The sequence below is a fragment of the Urocitellus parryii genome, chromosome 3, assembly GCF_045843805.1.
Source record: "Urocitellus parryii isolate mUroPar1 chromosome 3, mUroPar1.hap1, whole genome shotgun sequence".
NCBI classification, from domain to species: Eukaryota; Metazoa; Chordata; class Mammalia; order Rodentia; family Sciuridae; genus Urocitellus; species Urocitellus parryii.
The window spans coordinates 53,790,255-53,815,067 of record NC_135533.1 but is presented as its reverse complement, the minus strand read 5'-3'; the positions used below and the strand labels follow the sequence as shown (position 1 = coordinate 53,815,067).

General features: G+C 51.5%; 1 protein-coding gene and 1 long non-coding RNA gene across 2 annotated transcripts in view; both read right to left on the bottom strand.

Moving 5' to 3' along the window:
• Positions 1 to 6,497: 6,497 nt before the first annotated feature.
• LOC144253977 (uncharacterized) lies at positions 6,498 to 8,514 on the bottom strand. Its single transcript, XR_013343395.1, has 2 exons — positions 7,267 to 8,514; positions 6,498 to 7,080 (listed from the first exon to the last, which is right to left on the bottom strand). It is a non-coding gene; the product is annotated as an uncharacterized LOC144253977 (long non-coding RNA).
• Positions 8,515 to 8,934: 420 nt separating this feature from the next.
• LOC144253642 (dihydropyrimidinase-related protein 2-like) overlaps positions 8,935 to 24,813 on the bottom strand; it is a 93,227-nt gene continuing 77,348 nt past the window's right edge. The window contains 7 exon segments of the mRNA XM_077795961.1: positions 8,935 to 9,115; positions 10,520 to 10,685; positions 11,469 to 11,648; positions 14,308 to 14,478; positions 16,071 to 16,212; positions 16,712 to 16,868; positions 24,468 to 24,588. Of these exon segments, the coding sequence (XP_077652087.1) occupies positions 9,024 to 9,115; positions 10,520 to 10,685; positions 11,469 to 11,648; positions 14,308 to 14,478; positions 16,071 to 16,212; positions 16,712 to 16,868; positions 24,468 to 24,588 (1,029 nt within the window). The 3' untranslated portion in view covers positions 8,935 to 9,023.

Sequence of the window (24,813 nt, the reverse complement as noted above, 5' to 3'; positions counted from 1 at the left end):
GAAGAGCCACACTACACTACAGACCCTCTTCTCTCAGATGGAGGTGATAAGGTCACCATCTAATGAGGGACAGTGGTCTAGGTGTTACCGTTTGGAGTTAACCAAGGGCACTGGCATCAACGGTGTTTGCCAGCCCAGCACCCACCCCTCTTCCAGGCCTCACATCCCAATTTTCCTTTGGAGAAACACTCTCTCTCTCTCTCTCTCTCTCTCTCTGTAGGAAGCCACTTGCCTGCAGGTGGGCCCCAAGATTAATTCTGGCCAATGGGATGTGAGCAAAAATTATGTCTGTATCCAGGCTGGACCTGGACGTCACCTCCCTCTTCCTCTTCTGTAAGCCTAGAGGAGGCCCCTGGAGGACACTGCTTCTGCGATTGGAGTGGCCTGGGGTCACTGTTGCCACTTAGAAGAGACTCACACAGGAGAGCCCTCCCTCCACCCCAGGAACAGGTGGCCCCCGAGAATTGAAGGCTATTTGCCCCCAAAACAAGCTTACAGTCTCCTTCAAAGGAAAAGAACAATAAAAGCCAGCACTTGCCTGGTGCTGATCATGGGCAGGCACCAGATACCTTATTCAATCCTCCCTATAAACTGACAGAGTGGAAAACACTGATAATTCTTGGAGAAGGAAGCTGGGACGCAGGCACACAGCCCGCAAGGGGCAGGTCTGGATCTGGTGTCTAAGCCCAAATTCGTTGGGCTCCAGCTGATAACTGCACATAGATAAAAGGGAGAGCAGCTAGGGAGTAAGGCTCAGAGGAGATCCAAGAGGGAAAAGCTAGGGGCGCCCTGGATACAATAATAACCAGCACCTGCTGACCACTTCCTGACGCCAGTCCTAGTGTCCCTTCACACCAACTCACCAAAGCTGCACAACAACCACGGGGGAGGTACTATTATGAGGCCTGTCCTACGGAGGAGGAAACTGAGGCCCGGGCATTTCAATGACTGGTCCACAGGCCCAGCTGAGCCGGGACACCCGCCCACGCAGCGTGGTCTCTGGCTCCTCCCACGACCCAGTGAGACTTGGTCATTCCTTGTAATAGACTGGGACAGTTTTGTGTATTTCTGTCCCCGTACGTTTGCCTGGCACGCTGTCCTTCCTCGTTCTTCAGGAAGCCTCAGTCTGTTCCAGGGAAGAGCCAGTCCCACCGAGTCAGCTCGTCTAAGACACAGGGTGGGAGCGCTTCTTGATTCTCTCGGGGGCTCGCCCATCTGCCTTGGGCTCCCTGGTTTCCCCCCAGGAACCCCTCAGCCATGGCTTCCTGGCCACCCTTTGGGACCTTCTAATTTTAGGTCTCCACCTTCATTCTGGTGCTTGAGCCAGCCAATCCTGGGGGGCCTCGGGGCTGGGACTTTCCCCAAGGCTGCAGGGAGGTCCTTACTGCCGCACCCTGGCCCCCTTCTGGCAACTTTCCGTGAGAAAGTGCCTGAGAAAAGGGGGGGGGGGAAATATGATTTGGGCTCACAGTTCAGAGGTTTCAGTCCATAGTCAGCCCCTCGCTGTGGGCAGGTTGGAAGGCAATGGGGTACCCAGGAAGGGGCGGGCACTGCTGAGGACAAGACAGATCCTCCCAGGACACACTGTGCCCCCCTACGTCCCCCAATAGGCCCCACCTCCTGAATGTTCTCCCACCCACCTTCAGCACCCCCATGGGGACCTCTAGGAGGGCCTAGTGGAAAGTCCTAGGTCACTGAGTGCGTGCCCTCAAAGTGGGACCCCCTCCCTGTCTCCCCACACACTCTTCTGCCTCTCCCCCCCCACTCCAGTTCAACACAGATCACTTGTTCTCCATGTGCTCTGACCATGACGTGCCACCATCTGTCTCCCTTGCCAGAGGCCAAACACATGCCACCTCCTGATCTTGCTCTTTGAACCTCCCAAATGGTGACCTGAAGAAGGCTTTGGTCTCTGTAAGCAAGCTGCCTCGGGTGTTTTGTTGCAGTCATGCAAAGTCAGAGGACCTAAGTGTCAAGGCTGAGCAAAATACCAACCCTCCACCATCCTGAAGAATGTGGAGGTTAGGATGCAAAGGAACCTCTGCCGGAGGGGAGGGAGGATGACTCTGTCCTCAGAAAGGAGGACCCGCTGTGTGTTAAGTGAGTCGATGGAAAATACTGTTAGTGAAGATGAGCCAAGTTTACTGACCATCGAAAACCTATAGAGTTGAGGAGTTGGGGTTTGACCAAGGGGAAGAAGGATGCCCAGAGGGACACGGGGATAACTACTGAGGAGAGAAAGGGGGACGAGTGCTGGGGAGGCTGGTAGCTGAGGCGAGGTCGGGAGGCTGAAGGTGCGTGAAGTCGGAGGGCGGGTGCAGGGGCAGGGGTGTGTGGGAAAGCCGGAGAGGGAGTGGAGACGAAGCAGAGAGCCCACCTCCCTCCATCCAAGAGGGCTCCCCAATCCACCCCAGGGATGCCTGGCTGCTCTCCAAAATATATAATAAAACAGACTGTCTCCCTCCAGCAGAGGGCGCTCAATGCCACCAACAGATTGAGGACAGCCTGCTCTTTCCCCTTGACCCTGGGGATGGGCCAACAGAGGCCTCCCCAAGAGCTGAGCATCACCTCCCACCCCGGGGCCCTGCCCAGGCCTTAGATGCTGGAGAAACCAAGGAGGGGCTCAGAAAGTGGGCCCTGGCGCCTCGCCCTGCAGGTCCTCTTCCCTTGGACTGCAGGTCCTGAAGAGCTGGGCAGCCAGACAGCTCGTCCTCCCCGCCTGCCCCCTCCTTCCTGGGGGTCCACCCTGGGTTCTCTCAGGGTCCCTTGATGGAACAGAAGCCTAAGGAGAAACTCTTTGAGTGCATTCAGCGTTTTGCAGATTTGGGGAAAGAGACACAACGTGTAAAGCTGCAAACATGTGATCCAGGTCAGGGGCATGGCTAGAGGACACAGGGCTCCTGCTGGGCACCCCCACCCCCACTGCTTCCCGTTGGAGGCTGCGTGGAAAATGAGGTGCCCCAGGATGACGGGGGTGTGGAACTCTAGCACTAAGCCAGGCTTAGCTGACAAACACCATCACACGGGGCACCTCCATGTAATCAATTATTTAACCATGAAACTCTAAGCCCTGGGGCTTGCTCCTCCTCACTCTCCCATCGCTCCCCACAAGGTCCCTGCGGGTTGTGTGGAGCCCCGTGGGGAGGCTGCACCTCACAGCCTCCACTGCTCCTGGTGCCCAGAGCCCATGACCCTCCTGTGAGCACCAGCCCCCTCCAGAGCTAAACCTCAACTAAGTGTCAGTGTGTGTGCCTATCTATCTCTTGGGCCCTTTCCAAAGTATTTTTATGTCCTTTCCAAAGTATTTTTATGTCCTTTTTCAAAATCCTCATAAAATTAATCATGCTACTCAGTCGTGTACAAACACACATTCATGATTTTACCAAATCAACAGTTTCCCCAAATCTTAGCTCTAAAATTGAATTATTAGCTTTCAGTGACCCTCATCCTTCCCCAATTTCCTCCTGGGGCTGTGCTGGGGTTGGCTCTCTCACTTCTTACCAGAGCCCTCCCACTTTCAAGTTCAAGTTGGCTCCTGGTGATGGCCCCAGGGCTGTCTGCCCCTTTCCTCCCTGGGCCTCAGACCACAGGCCTTCTCCTCTGGCACTTTCCAGCCCCCTCCCCCTCCCCCTCCTAAGCCAGGGCTTTCCCACCAACAGTGAATAAGGGCAATTGAAAACACGCCCCATTTCCTCCAGCCTTTGAGTGTCGTCCCTCTCCTACTTCAGTGTGGGGAGACAGCTAGACACAGTGCAGCTATATTCCCTGTGTCTATTTGGGCTCTTTTCTGGATTCTTTTCCATTATTTCACACATTCACATTGCTATCAATATCTTATCTAATTATAAGGGTTTTCTATGATTCATTGCTGTCTACGAGGCCAACATTTCATTTTTCTCTTATTATTAAATTTTCTGGCCATTCTTAGATATTCTCAGATCATTTTTTCCTAATTTCTGAAAAGAGAATATTTTCCAACCTGTGTCTGTTGAGGACAAATGCCCATTTTTTGATAATAAATTCTCCCTTAGAAACCAACTGGCCCCAGGCCGCATGGACTCAAAACCTGCTTCTGAGCAAGTTGTGGGGCTGTTTCTGACCCCTCATCTGCTCCACAGCACAAACCTGATGCCTCCTTCATACATTGCTGCGAAGAGCAGCAGAGTTAGGTGTGAAGCTCTTAGAGCGGAGCCTGGACATCGTGTTAGCTGTCATCGCCACGGTGACTTTAACCAGCAGATTGCTCTGTTCAGCAGTCAACACCATCTCTGATGGCTCACAGTCCTGCAATCTCTGCAGTCCACCAAAGACCTTGACAATCCCCAGTCTTCATCTCCTAATCATTTCTGTCTGGAGAGACATTTAGGACACTGTCTGCAGCAGCCTCCTCCAGATCCTGGCAAGCCTCTGCTCTGCCCACGCCCCATTCATGGCTTGCCCTTTACTAAAGGTCTAGGAAAGCTGGGGATTCAGCTGCGGCTGGTTAGATAACATCATCTATCTTTCAGAGAGGGTAACTCAGACCCACAGCAGTGAAACCGTTTTCTGAAGACATCCCTGATCAGCAGCGCTGTCAGGGCTGAGGCCCACCTCTATCGATGGGGGAAGGAAGAGATGGGCCTTCTATTTAACTTGGGCTCCAGAAACTCGCCAGACAATGGAGCTTCCCACTCCTGGCACTGCAAGGCCAAGCCACTTCCCAAAGGCTATGTGTGCCACTTACTCTTCCTACATGCTCCAAAATGTGCCTCTGGAGTAAATCACACCCACAAAGTTATGTAGCTGGTCCAATCATTTAACAAGGCGCTAGTGCCCGGATCCATCTCTAGAGACCCCCTGGCCAGTCCCCTGCAGCCTGCCTCCTGCCACTCTTGCCATCCACCAGGAGACACTAAGACACAGCTTAGGAGGCCCTTCCAGGACAGCTTTGGTACCTGGGCCCCAGCAATCCTCTTCTCAAATGGGCCAGAGCCTGCTTCTCGTACCTGCCTGAGCTCCTGCTGGGTCTGTCCTGCAGATGGTGGCCCTGTCGGCTGTGAAGGACAGCCCTTGTCAGGGTGGGGCAGCATGTGCACACACACCTCTGTTGGCATGGATAGGAACCTGAGCCTCTGAGGTGTGGGAGGACATTGGTGTGGTCTGGGCACTGGAGACGGGCTGTGGCTCTGGGGTCTCTGCTTTCTCTCACCGCAGGCCTTCACACATTAGGGTGAGGTGTCTCATCCCCCTCTTTGGGCAGATGTGATTCCACTGGACCACAGAGGCAGCTCCCAGCACTGTGGCTACCGAGAGGACCCAGGACTCTCCCTCTAAGCTGACTCGGGATTTTCTCGATTTCTTCTCAAGGCCTCATTTATTTCTTTTGTCACTGGTCACTGTAAATGCTGGAACTGGCAAAATCAGTGCTCTCAGAGCTCCTGAAGTTTCCAGGCCCAGGGCAGACACTCAGTGCCGACCCACTTGGGTCTTGGGATCCCCGCTTTTATTTTCCTTTCACCCCGATGAGTCTTTCTTTATGAAATCTTGGGACCAGGTACATATTTTTGTAAGTCACTCATTTCCTGTTTGGATAAGTTTGGACAGAAATCCAAAAGGGAGGGAAGGAAAAGAGGAGGAAGGGGGAAAACAGAGAAAACGACTTCGACCCTATGATGGCCCCAGAACCCAAGGCCAGCACCTCACGCAGTTCTCAGGAGCGGCGATGCCCGCGACGTGTCAGTTAACCGGCGACTGCAGGAGCAAGACCTGGCCCTGAGCCGCACCCTTGGCCCTTGGCTGAGGGTAGAGGGAAGCACTGGGGTTTTCTCTCTGGTTCCCTAGCAGCTCCTCTGCTGAAGGGTGGGTTCAAGTCAGCGTGATTCAGTCATCCACCTTTAACGCACCCAGGCAGCACGAGGGTTTTCCACGGTACAGAAGGAGGAAGCCCTGGGACAGAGGGACCCCACCTGAACCTCAGGTGCTCCACTGACTCCCAGGATCAGTCGTATGTCCACAGCAGGTTCCTGGGGACCTCTGGCCTCTCTGGGACGTGTTCTATGAATTTCTGACGTTTGTGGGCTGGGGTTGTGGCTCAGTGGTAGCACATTCGTCTGGCATGTGTGAGGCACTGGGTTCGATCCTCAGCACCACATAAAAATAAATGAATAAAGGTCGCCTGGACATGGCCACCGTGATGGGGACCGAGTGTCAAGATGAGATGACCTACGTTTTGATGCTGCACTTGTCCATCTACAACTAAAAAAATATTTCTAAAAGATGCTACTTTAAAAAAAAAATTCTGACATTCGGCTTCCGTGCACCCCACAGGATATAGTTTTGCTTGGGATGAGACCTTATCCTATGGCCTGGACAAGGCCACCGTGATGTGGTCCGAGAGCTCCTTAACTGGTAGAGTCACCAAAACCAAGCCAAGCCAGAGCTTCCGTGAATATCCAGGGGAGAAGCATTTTTGGAGACCAAGCAGCCACCTCCTGAGCACCCCAACACAGACACACCCCTGAAACAACCACATTTTGCTTTATTAGGTGTTCCATGGTGATATAAAACAGAGTTCTTAAGGAATAATAAACATGAGACTTGTCTTTTACCATAATTATTTTGCCATTAAGACAGTGGTTACAAAAAAAAAACCAAAAAAAAACAAACAAAAACAAAAGTCTCTTCTGGTTACACACATGATCAGCTTTAGCACTGAAAGGTCCTCCACTCAGGGGTCACAATCACAATCGCAAGGATTAAAAACCATCTATTATTAAGTCCTACACTGTTTTAGAGCATCAAGTCACTGCAGTTATTCAGTTCTGAGACACTGTCGATTTATTTTAGCATTTACATATGACATTCGTTTAACAGACACACACAGCAAGCCAACAGGTAAACATGCTTACACAGCCTGCGGAAATCTTCAGATTTTAAACTGTTTTTTTTTCTTTTCTTTTCTTTTTTTTAAGAAAACAATCAAAACAACCAAAGTTACCATGACCTGGTACAGGAAAAACAGGAAGACAAGTGAATACTGACGAGCTGCTTGTGTTTCTTAGAATTGAAACAAAAATGTTTTCCAACTTGTTCAAATTTCCTCTAAGTGAAGGTAAGAAAGAAAAAAAAAAAAAGAAACAAATATATTAAGTCAACCAATTAATTTTTCAAAAGTGCAATTCACCTTTAAAATAACAAATAAACAACAACAACAACAAACCAAAACCCCGACCATAACCCTGAAGGCAAAACGTGAGGATAGACAAGCGTCAAGATGTGATGACCTACGTTTTGATGTTGCACTTGACAAAAGCAGATTTGGTTTCATAGAAGCCTGCAGACCTGACACTGCTTACAAGGACCTGGAAACAGGTTTGGAAAGAAATGCGACACAAGTCAGCAGGGACAGAAAGCAGCCAGCTAGTGTAGGGGGGGTCTCTGAGCCAAGGGAAGGGAGGAGTGTGAGACACGAGGCCACCGTGGTCTAAGTGGGCCACATGCTGGACTTGAAAGGTTTTCTCCCACAACAGCCCTGATGTGACATACAATACATACAACATTTTTCTTTCCTCTTGCAAAGTGAACAGGTCTTGAAGTCAAAGTTCCAAGGGATTTTCTGGGTTGACAAGTTCTCCCTATGTTGCATTACATCTTTTGAAATAATTGAACGGGGAAAAAAAAATGGTCTTTTCCCCCTAAGGGAAAAGGACCAATATAGAAACTTTCCAGGAGAAAAAAGATCTGACCCTCAGGGCCAGACTCCCATGGCCAAGGCCCCTCTAAGGTGGTAGATGGCTTGCGTTTGGCTGGTTCACCGGGTTACTGGGTTGGATTTATGGATTGGGCCAGTTAGCTCTGCATTTTTCTCCAATGCTTGGCTCTGTGTGGCTCCATACTGGGCCCGTCCTGGACAGCGTGGGTGAGAACCCAGCCCATCCCTGCACCTGGTAAGAGTCTTAAAGTCAGACACACCTCCTCGTGATGGTGGGCGGGTAGCACCACTCTTCCAGGACCAGGATAACATGTACTATGGTCACAAGGGCAAAGCTCAAGTCCTGCTGGACAGGTTCTGGCCTCAGTAAAACTGTTACCCTGGCAATTGGAAAAGACAACGGGGACAGGAGGAAAAATACCATCTCAGAGACAAGGGCCAGAGGAAACATGGAGAAAGAGCCAGATATCTGAAGGTACTCATGACTGACAACACTAGAGAGAAAGAGAGAGAGAGAGAGAGAGAGAGAGAGAGAGAGAGAGAGAGCAGAAAAATGGCAAAGAGAATCCTCAAAAGATCTAATCTGCTGCAAAATCTAGGCCCAAAAAGAAAACTTGCCCTTTCTCAACAGTTGACCCAGAAGATTACAGAATGGCGATGTGGACACTTTGGAGTCTCTCAGGAGGGACAAAGCGAGTCTGCCAACCCCCCTGAGTCAGCATGATGGTTATATAATTGCATCATTAGGATGTCCAGTTCAAACCCTGTGTGTTAATATTGAATCAGACTTTCCAATTTAGTATTAAAAAAGAAAAAGAACAAAACTCTAGCCCACCCCCTACCCTTCCCCAGCCCCACAAAAAAAAAAAAAAAAAAAAAAAACAACAACAAAAAAAAAACTTTTTAAAAAATTTAAAAAGAAAAGGAAAAAAAGGCAGCTCTGGGCAATTCACTGTATCTCCCCCCATGAGAAGGAAAGATGCTGACGGGCACAGGGGGGCGCCGTGGAGGGCGCCCTCGATGGGGTTTGCTTTGTAGCATGTCTGAGTGTTGGGTGCAGCTCCGTGTGGGGACGGGTGGATAGGCTTGGGTGTGGTACTCATGTACAGGGATGTAGGTGACAAATTCGTAACTCCAAGTGAGAGACGGAGTGCAGGGCCCAAGAGGGAGCCCCATGAACTGGCTGCCCACAGCAACTATCACAGGCTCTTAAAAAAAAAAAAAAGAAAAAAAAAGAGGAAGAAGAAGAAGGAGGAGAAGGAGAAGGAAGGAAGTCTCAGAATGTCCTCAGGTGTCCCATCCCCCATTCCCCAGTGGCCTGCAGGCCAGAGCTCTAGCCCAGGCTGGTGATGTTGGCACGGCCACCAGGGGGCGCCACGATGCGCTGGGTGGTACGGCGGGGGATGTTGTCATCAATCTGAGCGCCTGGAGGGAAGGGGAGAGAAGACAGTGGTGAGGGGACACAGCAGTAAAACAGTCTCCTGCTTTAAACCCAAAAAGCAGTCTAGAAGGGGTGCCGGGCACAGCCTTCTCCGTTTTTTTTTTTTTTTTAAACATGAGCTCAAACCCCAAAAAGGAGATGGACCAAAGTTAGCCCAAGAATTACATCCAGGACAAGCAGTCCTCGTGGGGGCCTGGCTGGATCCATTAGTGGGGAAGTAAAACCACAGATAAGACCCCGACTTTTCACCCTGCAGCCTGTCCTGGTTCCTAGGGGGGCAGCTTTTCTGAGGACACAGCAATCTCCCCCTCTGGTATCATGTTTCCTAGTCCTACACACGCAATGAGGAGCAGGAACACAGGAGCATCTGGGAACCAAAATCCCAAATCCGAAACACTCCCAAATCTGAAACTTTTTGAAAGTCCACGTGACCTCACTAGTGGACAGTTCCCCAGCTGGCCTCGTGTGGGGGCTGCAGTCGGAACACATGCACTCTAGAATAGCATATAGAATTTCCTTCTGATCGTGGACGGTAGATACAAAACATGAGTGAACTTCATGTTTAAACTCGGGGCCAATCCCCAAGATATTTCATTATGTCTACGCAAGTGTCCCCAATATTTAAAAAAAAAAAAAAAAACCTGAAATTTGAAACACTTCTCATTCCAAGTACTTGGGATGAGGGACCTGCACTTTTATATGACTGCATGACAAAAACAAGGTTCATTATTTAAACTTTTTGAAAATGGGTAATCTATATATGGCCTATATGGCAATTTTCTAGAAAAAAAAAAAAAGAGACCTGACAAGAAAAACATCTAATGAGTTATTTCTTTAACATATGGCAGGACTCTGGAAGGTGGGAAGCTCTGGTCACAGGCCCAATGAAAGAGGGGAAGGAAGTTTCAAGGAAGGAAACCTTAAAATCTAGACCTTTCCTCTCACCAAGGGAACATCACATATTTTATCCCAGCAAATAGCTAACAGCTCTCCAATGGCTCTGATCTCAGCATTTTGGTCGAACGTCAACTCAACTGATCCTCACAATTCCATAAGGGAGCTGCTACCGTAGTCCCTGTTCCACGGAAGAGGAGATCGAGGCCCACGTGGAGCTGGGCTATTGAGTTTGCTCCAGACTCCGGGACTACTCCCCCTGAAATAGTAGTGTCCTTCCTGAGGATGGATACAACTAAAAAAAATGTCCTTGCCATCTATTAGACCCTGGACCTAGGAGGGGCCTGGTAGTGCCACAGGTGGCATAAACGAATGTGGAGATTCTGACTCTAAAGATGCATCTTGGGTGACAGGAGTGTGTCCCACCTCCCACTGCAACTGCAACCTCACGGAGCTGGCCTACAGAGGGGCCCCTGGGCAAGCCGGGAACCTACCAGACAAGCTGAATCCAGACTGGTGCAGGTTCCGGACAGGCGGGGCCTGCTGTTTGGCGGGAGACGTCTTGGCTGAGGAGGCTGGGGTGACCGTCTTGGGCGTCACGGACACCTCGCACACAGGTCCGTCATACAGGCCGCGAGGGACTCCTCTTAACTCTGCCAGCTGCAAAACACAAGAGCCCCTCTGCTCAGGCCACAGAGGACACCTCCCCTGCTGGGAAGGAACATGGCCTGGAGCCCAGGCGTGAGGAGATGGAGGGCTTTCCTTACAGACGGGAACAACAGGGACTCATGTGGCGGAGGATCCCGCAGCTCCAGGCCCAGCTCCCACGAGGTGGGCTACAGGTAACTGGTTATTCCACAGTAACTAACATTTTATAGATTTCTTCCCAAGGCCCCTCAACCTTAGACCCTGGAAGAGTCCCCTAAACTTACAGTGTCATGTCCGAGATCTGCCCCAAGCTCTTTCTAATCTCTCTCTTCCTGTAATTCTCATAGGGCTCCATCCTTCCCCTGCCTCCCAGACCCCAAGCACCAGCTATGCCCAGACACGGTCGGCTTCCAGGCTCATGACAGCCTCCCTCTCCAGTTCCTGCACCTCCCTTCTCTGACTTGATAAACTCCTACTTCACCTTCAAAACCCAACTCGAAATGCCCCCTCCCAGGACACCTTCCCTGCTCTGGGCTCACGGCAGCTCCTCGCCACAGCACACGCTGCAGGACCACAGGGCGGCACACACTGCCCTGGCTGGCTCTGAGCAGGCTTCTCCACCCAGACCTCCAGCACCAGGAATAAGAAGATCGGGTCTCCTCATCCCCACGTCCCTCTGTGCTCATCCCAGGATTCTGACGTCAGTGCTTCATACATGTCGGTGGAACTGAACTTAATCCAAGACTTAAAAAAAAAAAAAAAAAAAAAGAAATTCCTAAGAACAAAAGCACTTACCCTGCTCCTTGCCTTGATGCGCTTGTAAACAAAGTCGGGGAAGGGCTTCCGGGGAACATAGAGCCCTGAGCCCTCGGTGACGTGCAGAGTGCCGTCCTCCAGGACGATCTTCCCCTGGCTGATGACCACCAGAGGGGGGCCCCGGCACTCCATGCCCTCGAAGATGTTGTACTCCAGAGACTGCAAGAGGGGAGCACAGGAAGTTCAGAGCAGGCCCCGCCCCTTGCCCCTGCCAGAGTCGGGGCACGAAAGGTCTCTTGCCACCTTCTCCAGCAGGGCAGCCCCACCTCTCACTGACCCTCTAGGCCCAGGCTGGGCTGCGTGGCCCAGCATTTTGACAGGCGTCTCCTATCAGACTTCTCCTGTTGGCTCTCCTCCATCATCAACTAAGGGATTCTCTTACCACCCATGGCATCTCAGCCACAGTAACATCCAGGAGCTGTGTGACTCTGGGCTAGGTCACTTTAACCCTGTCTCAGAGCTTTGGTTTCTTCATCTGTCACCTTTCCAAGTCTTCAGTGACAATTACAACACAAAAGGTTTCATCTCTGTGTAGTTCGTCAGAGAACCCTGACATCTCTGAAAAGCCCTTCAGAAGGTGTGTGTCAACCTGGGTCAAGCCATCCACATTATCCCACAACCCCTTGTCTAATAAATACCTCTGCTTGAACCCTTCCAGACAGAGACTGAACCTAGGGCCATCTTCCTGGGTCCCCACCCCAGGTCTGCCATTTGCCAGCTGTGTGAACCTGGACAAGTCCCTAACACCTTCCTCATCCGTAAGTGGCTAAGACCCACTTCAAAGGACAGAGGCCAAGAGCAAATGAAATGAAAGCAGCTATCTGGGGCTTGGCACCGAGGGACATTTGGCTCTTTACTGGCCTACCAGGGTGTGAGCCCTTTGGCAACCAAGGCCTCATGTGACACTTGTACTAAGCCTTGTCACCTAGGAATGAGCCCCTGGAAGGGCTCTGGGGACATCTCACTTTCAAACGCTGGATGGAGGGACCAGCCCCACGGCTCAAAGTACCATAAAACCGAAGCATCCCGGGGTGGGTCACAGCACTGGGTACTCAGCCCTTCAGGCACCTGTAGGCAGGGGCTCCGATACGCGATACCCACCCAGCTCCCCAAAACCCATGCTCATTGCTCCGTGGCAGGAGACACCAGTGACACAGGGTAAACCTCCTGCTGTGACTAATGACACACGGCATGCTGAGTGCCGGGGCTGTGAGGCAGGTGAGGGCAGAAGAGAGGCGATCTGAAAGCCGCTGTTTCCCCACAGGGTCACCTGCAGGAAAGGCAGGCAGTGCTGACCCTCTAACAGGTCTGAGTGGGAACAGACGGAGCCCAGCCTCTGTCTTCCTGAGGCTCATCCTCCACGGTCCAGAGGGAGCACGCCAGAGGCGAGTCCCCAGGTCATCTGACCTCCAGCCAGGACCCTGTCTGCTCTTTCCATTGCCTCTGGGGGAGGGACTGTGTGCGGGAGGGAAGCACTGTCTCCATCAACCCTGACCGTGGGCTGCGTGCTCAGCCTGGCAGTGAAGGGCCCTGGACGATGTTCAGTTCCAATTCTGGCTCGACTGCAAAATCGCCGTGTGACATAGACCAGTCACTTCCACTCTCAAGGCCTCCATCCAATTATCTCCCCTCGTGGGGTGAGAAAACGCCCTTTACTGGGGGTCACATGACAGAGCAGGCGGGAGTGCCAAGCTAGGTGCCCAAGGATACGTAGGTTCCCCAGAGGGGATCACTCAGCACCCAGACGGGATCGAGGCTGGAAGTGGGCCAGCCAACGGGGACAGAGGGAAGGAAAGGCAGCCCCACACATGGACTGGAGCCCGCCTCGCCGCAGCCCCAGAACCTCTGTCCAAGTGAGGGCCCCAGCCTGTCCTGGAGAGATGCCAGAATCCCAGATGCCCCATGACGCGGGGCACTCGGGTGGGGTCCGTGCTGGCTAGATCAACTAGAACCGGTCCACTGGAGCCAACAGATCTCCACCGAGAACTGCACCCAGAACCTCCTCTTGTTTCGTTAAGGAAGCACTTCAAGATTCAAGTGAGGTCCTGAGAAGACACTTCGGCCAGAGGCACCCTTCTTTTCCACAGCTCACCTGGCCCATGCTCTTTCGATTTTACACACAGATGATTTTTACAGAGGAATTGTGCTCATGCCCACTGCCCCACAGCATCACAGGACACACAGACCTCAGCTGCTGCGGAGACCGAGACCTTTAAAGACAGCACATTCCCAAGCTTGAGAGCCTAACTAAGAGGCGAGAGCTCCCCACACCTGCAGGTCCTAACCATCATCCAACGGCTGCACGTATTTCTTCTCTTTGGGGCGAAGTCAAGGTTGATCAATTCACTTAGGACAGTAAAACCAGCTGTCATTTTCCGTCAGGTTCCGGGGTAACACCACCCCCACAGAAAACAATGACATGTGAAAATTAAAGTGCCCGGTGACTCTCAGGACTGTACAGTGACTTCTCTATTCAGGTCCCTGGCACCAAGCACCAGCAAAAGAGGTGCTGCCGCAAACCATGATGCTGGAATGATGCCCAACTTCTAGAAGCTTCTTAGGACCCAATATCACCTTGGGGATGCTGAAGGTAAAGCGTACTCTAAAATGTGGGTGAGAGTAACATTCTTAATGAATTCACTGAAGAAAGTGAAATGGCTTTTTTCTTTTTGTTTGCTCCCTCAACAAATTTCAAGTTATCACACATCCTGGGGAAAATTCATTCCCAGCCAGCAAGTACTTTTTACAGCCCCTGGGCCTCTCCCTTCCTCTGCCCCTTGTGTGCCTGTAATCCATGTGGATGAGGTGTGAGGCTTACACTGTTATGCGTCTTCGCAGAGATGGTTTTGATGCTGTCAGGTTCCCGGATGACCAGATCGGCGTCAGATCCCACAGCGATGCGGCCTTTCCGGGGGTAAAGGTTAAAGACTTTGGCTGCATTGGTGCTGGTTACAGCCACAAACTGGTTCTCGTCCATCTTCCCAGTGACCTGAGGGGCAGAGCACACACGACAGCAGGTCAGAGAGCTGCAAGGTGGGATGCTATCCAGCATAGAGAAGGGACATGCCATTGGAACACAGAGGTTGCATGTGCCTCTCAACAAAAGAGAGGTGCAGCTGGGTGGTACACGCCTGTAATCCCAACGGCTCCAGAAGCTGAGGCAGGAGGATTGCGAGTTCAAAGCCAGCCTCTCAGCAAATAGTGAGGCACTAAGCAACTCAGTGAGACCCTCTCTCTAAATAAAATACAAAATAAGGCTGGGGATGTGGCCCAGTAGCCAAGTGCCCCTGAGTTCAATACCTGGTACCAAAAAAAAAGACAGGGAGAGAGGCATAGATGTCGCCTCGCATCTAGTCTACCTGCAGGTCTCAGCTCTGCCTCTGGCTCCACAGAATACAGTAGGCGCCAATCACATTAGCTCAAGTCCTTTCCTTTCCAAATCTGTTCTAAATTCAGTACAACAATGGGCACAGGAAATGATCATGTAGCAAGAGAGAGTCAAAAAGGTACAAATGGCCAAAAAGCACACAAAAGAATATTCACTCTAATCAGTAGCTGAAGAAATTAAAGGTCAAACAATAAGACTCAACATTCACCTATCAAATCAGTACTACTTTGAGCTTTTGGCTCATAGTACCCATTTGGACATGGAGAAAACACTGGGGTGCAATCTTCCTAGAAGGAATGCTAACAATAATATGCATCAACAGCCTTAAAAATGCACACACCCTTTTCCCTGATGATGCCTAGAAACATTATTAAGGATGTGTCCAAGGATGTATCTACATGGATGCCTATCCCGGTAAAAAATATCAGAAATGTTCAAAGCATTGCCAGTGAATCATCATTTAGCACCAAATGGAAAAGTCTGCTATCAAAAACCAAGTGCATTTAAGGATATGGAAACTTTTTCATGGTATATTAAAACTGCCCAAAAAACAGATCTCAAAATACTATGCATGACGCTAATGTTATTGACACACTCTCACATAACATATGTAACCCGTGCACTTAAGCACTCCTTAAAAATGGAAAGGCACTTGCTAGCATGCTCCCTGTAGTTGGGTCTGAAACAAGGTGATTTTTATTTACATAATCTAAAAATTCATCAAGAAACAGAAAACCTGTTGCTGTTACATTTTAAAACATTAAAATGAAATAGACCAAAGATTTCCCCAAAGCTCAGTGCCTGTTCAAACTGGGCATTCCAGAAGCCTGAGGTGGGACAGAAATGCTAAATCCAGCCTTCAGAGAGCCCATTTCCACCGGGACAAAAGCTAGCTGATTGAGTCACCAGGTGGCTGAGGAAGTTCTCTCCTGACGGGCACAGAAGTCACATTTAAAGACTACATGTTTTCAGGCTCCGCTGTCCCAGAGATGATGATAAGAGACATGTAATACTTACTTAAGGTGAAATGACCTTTCAGGAGTAGTCATGGAGACTACTCCTACTTGTGTAGGAGACTGCCACACAAGTACCAGCTTCTAGAATGTTCTCAACCAGCATCTCAAGTCCATGCCTGCAGATGAGGAGGCAGGGGAGCACCAAGGCGCACCATGAGTGAGGCCCTTGGTCCTTACCACAGCCTTGTCCCAGATGACGGACATCCGCTCCTCCGTGCCGTTGGTGCCCTCGGGAATCAGGGTGAAGTTGTCCTTTCCTACGGCTTTCTGGGCAGTGTTGAAAGTGCAGTGGGCACTGCCAGTGACCTGGAGGTCTCCACTGGAAGGAAACATATCATCGGGTAACACTGTGCCCAATCTGTCCTATGAGGAATCTGGGGGAACTCGTGGCACCAGAGAATCAGAACACCCAGGGCTCAGTCCAACAACACTAAAGAGTATGGAGGCCACCTTCACCAGGGGACACTCGCCGGCAGCCCACCAGCACTCTCCTCAGGCCTCCAAGGAGATGGCATCCTCGATGCACAGGTGAGACAACTTGTGGTCAGGGAGGTCAAGTCCTGCAGCCAAAGAGGGGTCTTCGGATACCAACTCATGCCTCATGGCTGACTGTCACGATGGCCCAGCTTTTTATCAGGAACACCCTCTAGGGACAGTGACACAATGACAATTCCTTGTTCGCATCTATCAACCCCAGTTTGGTGCATGCATAAGGGTCTATTTCCAAGCCTGCTCTGGGCCACCGCATGGTCACCTGCAGGTCAGCTTGGCCTGAGGAGTCAGAGAATGTGGAGTGTGAGCAGGGGGCCAGGACTCACCAGGACAGCAGGGAGTTGAGAAAGTCTGGAGTGGTTGGATCTGGGCTCAGGGGTGGCGAGGTGACAAAGGCAGCGGCCTTGGCCCAGTTCTTGCTCTAGTAGTGAGAGCCGTCAGTCCCCAAGCTGGCGGTGATGGGCTCGCCGTACACCATAGTTCCTGAGGGTCAGAACACACGTGGCTCAGTCAGACAGGAGGAGGAGTGGGGCCACCTTCACTGGGGGACACTGGCAGCCCCCACTGCTCTCACCAGCCCTGTGAAGGGGACGGCAGCCTTGTCACAGGTGAGGCAATGCATGCCAGGGGGCCACGTCCCTCATCTGGCCAAAGCCAGATAGGGAAGGTGCTCCCGGGAATTTCCTGTGAACCCCCCTGTGAAGCCTGCGCATTGTCTCCTGGTGGTCCCAAACAGCCCCCAGGCTTCTGCCTCCCACGCCTGCTCCCAAGCTCCGGGAACAATCTCCACCTTACTTGGCTTCAAGCACCCCGCCCCAAGTGCCACCTCGGCTCTTCTCGGATGCACTCAAACGTGCCCTTGGGGCTCAGCAAGCGCCCTGTCCACTCACACGTGCCGGTGCCCTGCCCTGTCTAGTTCTGTTGCAAGGCCAGCGAGAGGAAATCACCCAGGACAGGACGAGCCGAAGCCCTGGACAGCAAACACACCACCTCCAGACCTCCCGAGAGGAAGCCTGGACCCGGGTGGCCACGTGAGGGGAGCTGCCCATGTCAGCTGCCATACCCATGGCCGACTTTGGTGGAGTGGCCACAGCCACACTAGTGCGGTCTCAAAGCTTCCAAAGCCTTGGCGAATTTGATACAATGTCCAAGAAAGAACGCCAGCTCCTGCTGCCCAAGTCCTGTCCCCAACTCTGTCAATGCAGAGCCAGCCAGGGTGTTGGGAGTCATTTATATACACGGGAAGGCAAACTGTTAGTGCCCTAAGCACAAAAATTTTAAAATTAAAAAATAAAAGTAAAAATAAAATAAAAACCACTCCTCACTGAAACATCTACTGCCCTCACTATCCAAAGGTCTCCCCTTTGACACCACGCCAAGAACAACTCGGCCTCACACCATCTGCCCCAGAATCCCATCCTCCGCTCCACTGAATGCCCAGTTTTGAATTTTTTTGACTCCTCTCAATGGCGACACATTGAAGGCAATTTATTCATTTGCACAGAGTAGGCACTCAAAAACTACATGTTAGATGGATCAAACAGCCCAATCATGCATTAATTAAAGGCATCAGAGCCGGAATTTGAGCTCGGCCAGCCACATCCACCTCTCCTATCGCAGGGTTCGCCCCCACCCACATCGGCCAGCCTAGATTCCCTTCTCCCCAAACACAGGGCCCGGTCAGGAATGCGCTTCCCTTCCTCTCCACAGCTTCCAAAGCCTTATCACCACATAATATTCCACAGCACCCTCTTTGCCCGCCACTTAGAGCTGGCTCGGAGGAGCTGCCCCCTCCTGCCTCAGGAATTCCACAAAGAAGTCGCTGTTCAGCTGGGAGTGGTGGAGGCTCCGGCAGGCCGCTGGCTCCGGGCAATCAGTCCCAGTCCCAAGCAGGAGGAGGGACCCCAGGACCAGGGTGCCTGCCCAGAAGAAAGCCCCCAGGAAGAAGAGTGCCACTCAGGAGGACTGGAAGGGACCCTGCCTTCCTGATCCACTCAAGGACTCCCCCAGAAGCTGGTGCAGAGAGCCCACTTAGCTCACCCCAAAGCAGAAAAACAGCCTATGTGACAAGGACTTGTTACAGCCAAGGTCCTTCACCAGATGCCAACAGCTGACCAGGACCCAGGGGCAGCCTCTCACAGGACCTCAGCTCCCAGCTTTGGGGTGGTGCATCCAAAAGATCTTGTTAAGTCTAACTTGATCTGGTTAAGTCTCACTCTCCCGGCCCAGCCAGGTCTGGACGTCCCACCTACTGCTGCCTGCCTGTCTGAGCCCAAAGGTGACATCTGTGTAAGCCCTAGGAACACTAAGGATTCACAGTCCTGAAGGTCTTCTGGTTCTATCCCCACGGCTGTGAGAAAGTTCATAAGAGAAAGGGTGCTTGGAGTAATAAAAACCAACCCAACAACCAGTAAAAACCCATGGTCGGAGGGCCTGGAGGTCCCTGAACCAATGCCCACATTTCCCAGGGTTCCACGTAACTTGTCGTGACTCATCCTCTCACTTGAATTTGCTGCTCAGTCCTGCCCTTGGAAACTGAGCACCAGGAGGGGATGGTGCTAGGAGTGCTGGCTTCATCTCTCCCTGTGATATACCACTCGGGTTGGGGTAGGGAGCTGCTCAAAGGTCTCTTCCTTCAGCACCCAGGACACCCACCTCACAAGAGAACAAACTCAGCCTTCAGCTTCTGGAAACCTCTTAACTTGATGGGTTGGGGCTCCCAAGGCCATTGCTGACCAGAGCCTCCCTGCTTAGACCAGATAAGCAAGGACTCCTAAACCTGAGCCAAACCAAGATGGCAGCAGCATGGACAAGAAAGGGGGCACTAAGAGAAAAGGGGAGCCTCTGGAGGGTCATTTCTGCTTTGTTCTGTTCTAATTCACTGAGGGATTCAGAGGTTCTTGCTGTCTTTGGACTTTATTTCTGTTCTTCAGTTCCAAAGGCAGGGCAGGGATTAACTACCAGTCCAAGGCCTCCACCTCCAGGCAGCATGGGTCTACAGAATGAGGCTCTCCCCAGTGGCCTGGTGCCTCCCCCAGGGCTCCTCTCCCCATTCTCTAAACAGCGTGCACAAGGAGCGCTGAATGAGCTTCCGGAGCTCAGTCGGCCATGGACACCAGGGAGCTTGCATGCCAGAAATAATTGCCACTCATAATAATAAACCACGGAATGGCTTAATCGGCCTTTCTGCACTTCTCTAAACACACTGCTGACGCTTTCTTGGCGGCCCTCGGAGCTTCATGATTTTCTTCTCCAGGGAAAGTCTAAACTGAAGGATGTGACCCCAAGCCAGCCTCTGGCAGGCTCACTCGTAACCCTGGGAAATGCAGGGACTCACAGGGGACACACAGGTGGTGTTTATTCACAACCAGCCTGGGGCCAGGGTGCATTTGTGAAGAATAAATGCAAGGTTGGGGTTTAAAAATGTTTGACAGCTCCTTGCTCCTACAGTTCATCATTTCCCATGAATGAGAAGCAGGAGGACAAATCCAAAGGAGGAACAATGGAAGATCACATGTATGTATAACTCAGAATGAAGCACAAGAGAGACAGAAAAGAGCCTGGGACAGAAAGACAGAGAGACAGGCACACACCACACACACACACATACACACACACCAGACTTGCTCTTTCAGAGAACCCATGCCGCACCCATCAGCCTTAGGACCGTGCTATCAGATTTTGGTACTAAGAGTGGTTCTAGGGAAACAAAAATCTCAAGACTGATTTTCAGGATTGCTTCTGAGGTTGTTGGAATTGGTTTTCTAATCCAATTCAATTTAAAAGCCTTAAGGTTTCTATTTCCAGTAAAGACAGCCCTTGCCGTCGATGGCACAATGGGGCGACAGATACACAGAATCTGACTCCTGATGCTCCCTATCAACACTTCTAAGAGGCAAGATTCTGGGCGACACTGTAGAACATTTTTGTCAAACTGACAAAATGTCATGAGATTGACTGTTGCTCTTAATGGTGCTGGAACCAAGTGGGGAAAGAAAACAATGGATTCAGGGGTTCGAATTCCCACATCAAGCACCACATAAATGGCCTGAAAGAGACTCCTAAGTCTCACAGATGCAGAAGTAAGATGGCTGAAAATCAAAAGCAGGATCCAAGGACACGTGTTGTTCAAAGGAGAGAGTGTTGACCCAGAAGGGCTCGTCTCTGGATAGCCTGTGGACTCAGGTGAAAACCTCCTCCCTGGGGTCTCCAGCCTGCTAGCCCACCCTGCAGGCTTCAGACTTGCCAGCCCCACACTTGCATGAGCCAATTCCTTAAAATAGGTCTGTCTCCATCCCCCACCCCCTTTGGTTCTGTTTCTCTGGATAATCCTGACTAATCCAGACTTTGGTAAATTTTATTTCCCAACCCAACCCACCTGCCACTCTCAGTTCTAATTCTAGGTTGCTATGTGGTGCACTAGCTGAGCCCTAAGGGTTCATCCCAAGCTGAGGGGGTCCTCCCGATGCCCGAGCACACCTATTGGCCTGCAGGGCATAAGAACTCCTGTCCTGAATCAGGGTTCCCAGGGCTTAAGCCCTCAGCAGCCACAGCTGAATGTGTCTGCCTCTGGGTTCTGGGGGTGGTTTGAGGAGGAAGAAAAAATAGCAAGTCCACAAATGATGTCACTGGGCACCGCCCACGGGCCGCCATTCACCTGTGAAATCTGCCATTCACACACCAGTTTTCATGTAGTGACAAAGGCAATGGGAAGGAGACCATTCTAGGAGAGAAAGACCCACAGTGAACCCCTTGGACAGAAAGATGCCCGGGAGTCTGGAACTACTTCCCCCAGGCCCCATGATCTGGGGTAAGATTCAATTTCTGCCTTCTGGTTCCTCTTCCAGGAAACAAAGCACTAAACTGACCAGTGTCTGAGATCCTTTCAAGCACAAAAACTGTCCCAGGCATCCTGGTCCTCGCTGTGCTTTCATTTCCTAATCTGCAAAATGGGTTGACGCCATCTGTCCTGCTATGGCCTGGCACAGAAGGACAGAGGCAGCCTGTGTCCAGGAAAGACGGGCTCAGTCGGGTCGGGTCAGGCCAGCATGGGAGAAAAGAGTCCTCACCGATGTTCATCTCAGCGTCTCCCTTTTATCTCAGACCCTCACTTTCCTAAACATCTAGACACACAGACGTCGTAAAGGACCACAGGGGACACGGGAGACACCGAGGTACAGGGGCTCACAAGAGAAGCACCTGTCACTGCTGGTTATGAGTTACCAACTGTCCACATTGGTAGAGAAATTCTGAGTTCTGGCCCCCTGAGGCTCTGTGTAGGTCCCCAGCCTGCTTGGCTTATACCTCCTCGGTAGCACTGACCACGTCCCACAGTCACTTTATGGTCAAGAGTCCCTTTCCTACTGGTGAAGGAGCTGGCTGAGGCTTGGGACGGTGTCTTGTCCCTGATACCTAGGCCTAAAGTATCACATAGGAAAAGTTTGCTGAAGGAAAAAAAAAGAAATCTCTCTCCATTTCACAGATGAAGGAGTGGAATGGCTAAAGCCTCAGACCTCAGACCTCAGACCTGGGGGCCAGAAGAACCCTCCGAGGCAGAAAAGCAATCCTTAGCAGAAAACCTTTGCCCTGAGTTGGCAGTGTCTTTCCTCTGCTTGCCTAACAAGTCTGAGGATAAAGCAGCCCTTCATTCTTTCATCCTGAGGATAACTGGCAGAAGTTATTGTATACACCTTTACCTACATGATCACATTTAAATGGCATCATTGCCCCATGAGATGAGTGATGATTACTACCCTCCCCTTGCAGGTGGGAGGAGGTTGCATGGGAATCCTTGCTTCCACATTCCCCAAGCTTCTGCCAGGTGTCAGGCTCCAGTTTCTACCAGGTTCTTGAGGGAAGCCCCAGCCCAGGGAGACCACAGCATTTCCTAGTCTAACATAATCTCCAAGTGTGCAGGTAAGTCAGTCAAACATTAACGTGGAGATCTGTGGGCTGAAGTCAGACGCCTGGCAATCGAGCCCCAGTTCCACACTTTAATAGCCCTGACCTTGTTGACTCAGCTGCAAAGGAAAACAAAACATAAAAGTTGCTGCCTGAGCTGCCTCCTGAAGTTGTCAGGGAGTCCCAACAAGGTGGAAAGAACTTTAATGGCCGGTGTGGTTGGCCAGGGTTCCTGTCCTGCTCCTTAGCACCCAAGAGCACTGAAATTCCTTCCAGCAGCTCAGGTCTGACACAAAGGCTTTCAAGGACTAAAAGGGTGACAAGACCGAACGCAAAAGCCACGTTGGCAACCATGGTGTGGGTACAGCTGGACTGATCCTGGGAGGTTCTGGAACTAGAAAAGACTGAAATCGTTCCCTTGGGTGCTCACCCCGCAGACACACACAGAGCTGAAAGTTAGTGGAACAATAGAGGGCACCGGCCCCCTGGATGCTTCAGTAACACTCCAGACCCTCATTTAGATGAGAAAACTCAGGTACAGTAAGAAAGGGCTTCAGCACCGCTCAGGGGGCTGGTCCCCCAAGACCACCTGCCCTGAGTGCAGTCTGGTGAGGGTCCACACGGTCCATGCTCCAGTTTGGGCAGGTGAGTGTTTCAATTCAGGTACACACTAGATAACAGGGCCACAAATCAAGATTATTTTAAACTGTTTGCCTGACTGGTGAATTATCATCATCCAGGCACAGAATAATTGATAAAAGACACAAAAGTCAACTGCCCTCTAGATTCTCCTTTTTGGATACTGTGTGAATAGCCCCCACGCTACATGGTACTGCGACAGGTGATCAGTGTTGTGGCTGAGCCCCACCTGGCCGTCGTGCAAATGTGTGTCTGGGCGATGAAGACATCATCCGCAAGGTCTCCTTGGGTGGATTATATTACGTCTGAGGAGATCATATCACTTTAGGGGAATGCTGACTGCAAAAAAGCAATTCCTTGAACCTGCCAGGAGAGGGCAGGTTCCCAAGAACGCACCAGCAAAGCAACCCCTTGAGAGCCCCAGAGAGCTCCCAAGCACAGGGGCTGGGAATTGCTGGGTCTGAGCAGGCAGTGCTAGGTCCATCTGGAAGCCATCTCCTGGGACCAGCTGACTTAGTGGTCATTGAGCAATTTGTTCTGGGGCTTGTATGAAGTCACCCACCAGTGAAATAAATCCCACAGCCCTCCCCGATCTGTGTGGATCACCTTCCTGGGGGAAGTGGAAACGGAGCTGCAGAGGTCCAAGTGCTCCCTACCGACAGAAACAGAGAGAGACACAGGTACAGACAGAGACTAAGAGAAAGAGAGGCTGAGAAAGACAAGACCCAGTCAAGAGAAAATTAGAAATGGGCAGGTAGAGAGGCAAGCGGTAGGGAGAGAAAAAAAAGTTAGGAAGAAGGGGCTCCTTTTCTCGTGTTCATTTCAGATCAGACTAAGATCCACCATCAAAGCCAACTCTGGGCTCTCAGGCTCCCTGTGTGAGGAGCGAGCTCCCAAGCTGGGGACAACAGGTCTCTGCTGCATTCATTATGCAGAAGATGCTCCACACAAGGAAGTGTCCCCTGAGGGAAGCGCTGGAAGCTGCACTCAATGAATTAGTTTCCAGAGCCTTCTCAATGACTCCCTAGTATGAACAGAGAGCCAGCCTTGACCAGGATGCATCCATAGTTTATTAAAGGGGAGGGGGGGTACTCAAGCCCAGGATCTTATCTGGGGCAGAAAGGCACCCCTGCCCACCACGAGGCTTTCTGACCTACCCCGCCAAGATCACCAGCCTCCAAGGAGAGACACCTTTGCAAAGTAACGTTCCCCAGAAAGGCTCTGTAGCAAATGAAAAACGACGTCACCCACGTATGTGCCTAGTTTATTTAGACGGCATCAAACTAAATCCCACTTTTCTACAGGGCGGGGGGCGCCCACCAGCCGGCTGCGGCTTTAAATAGATAAGAACAAGGCCGCAGCAGAGGAACAAAGGCAGGAAACTGGAGCTCCCTGCCTCGCTGGGCTGTAATTAGGTTAATGCTGGAACGTGATAAAAGTGTCCCAGTTGGCATGAGGGTCGGAAAAGGAGCCCTCCTGGGTGAGGAGCCCTCCCTCCCGCCAACCTGTCCACAGCCAGGTGGCCCAGCCCACAGCACTCACCCTTCTTCCGGGCCTGGGCAATGACTTCAGCCGCGCTCTTGCTCATCACCTTGGTGATGTACAGAGGGCAGTTGGTCTGGTTGCCAATGGTGATGGAACGATTCACGGCTTCCGCCTCCACCTGCAGCAGAAGAGCGAGGTATAAGAATTCAGCCCACCCCAGAGCCCCCATCTTTATCCTCTACCCACCAAGAGACTGACTGCTGTGTCCCCAAGGTTCTGCCCCAGGGGGTACCCAGTGTCAATCAAAATAGGAATGGTTGCAGGGATAGGGCCTTATTCCACAAGCTGACAACATCAGCATCAACCAGGTCCATAAGAAACCCAGATTCCTGGCCCAGGGACC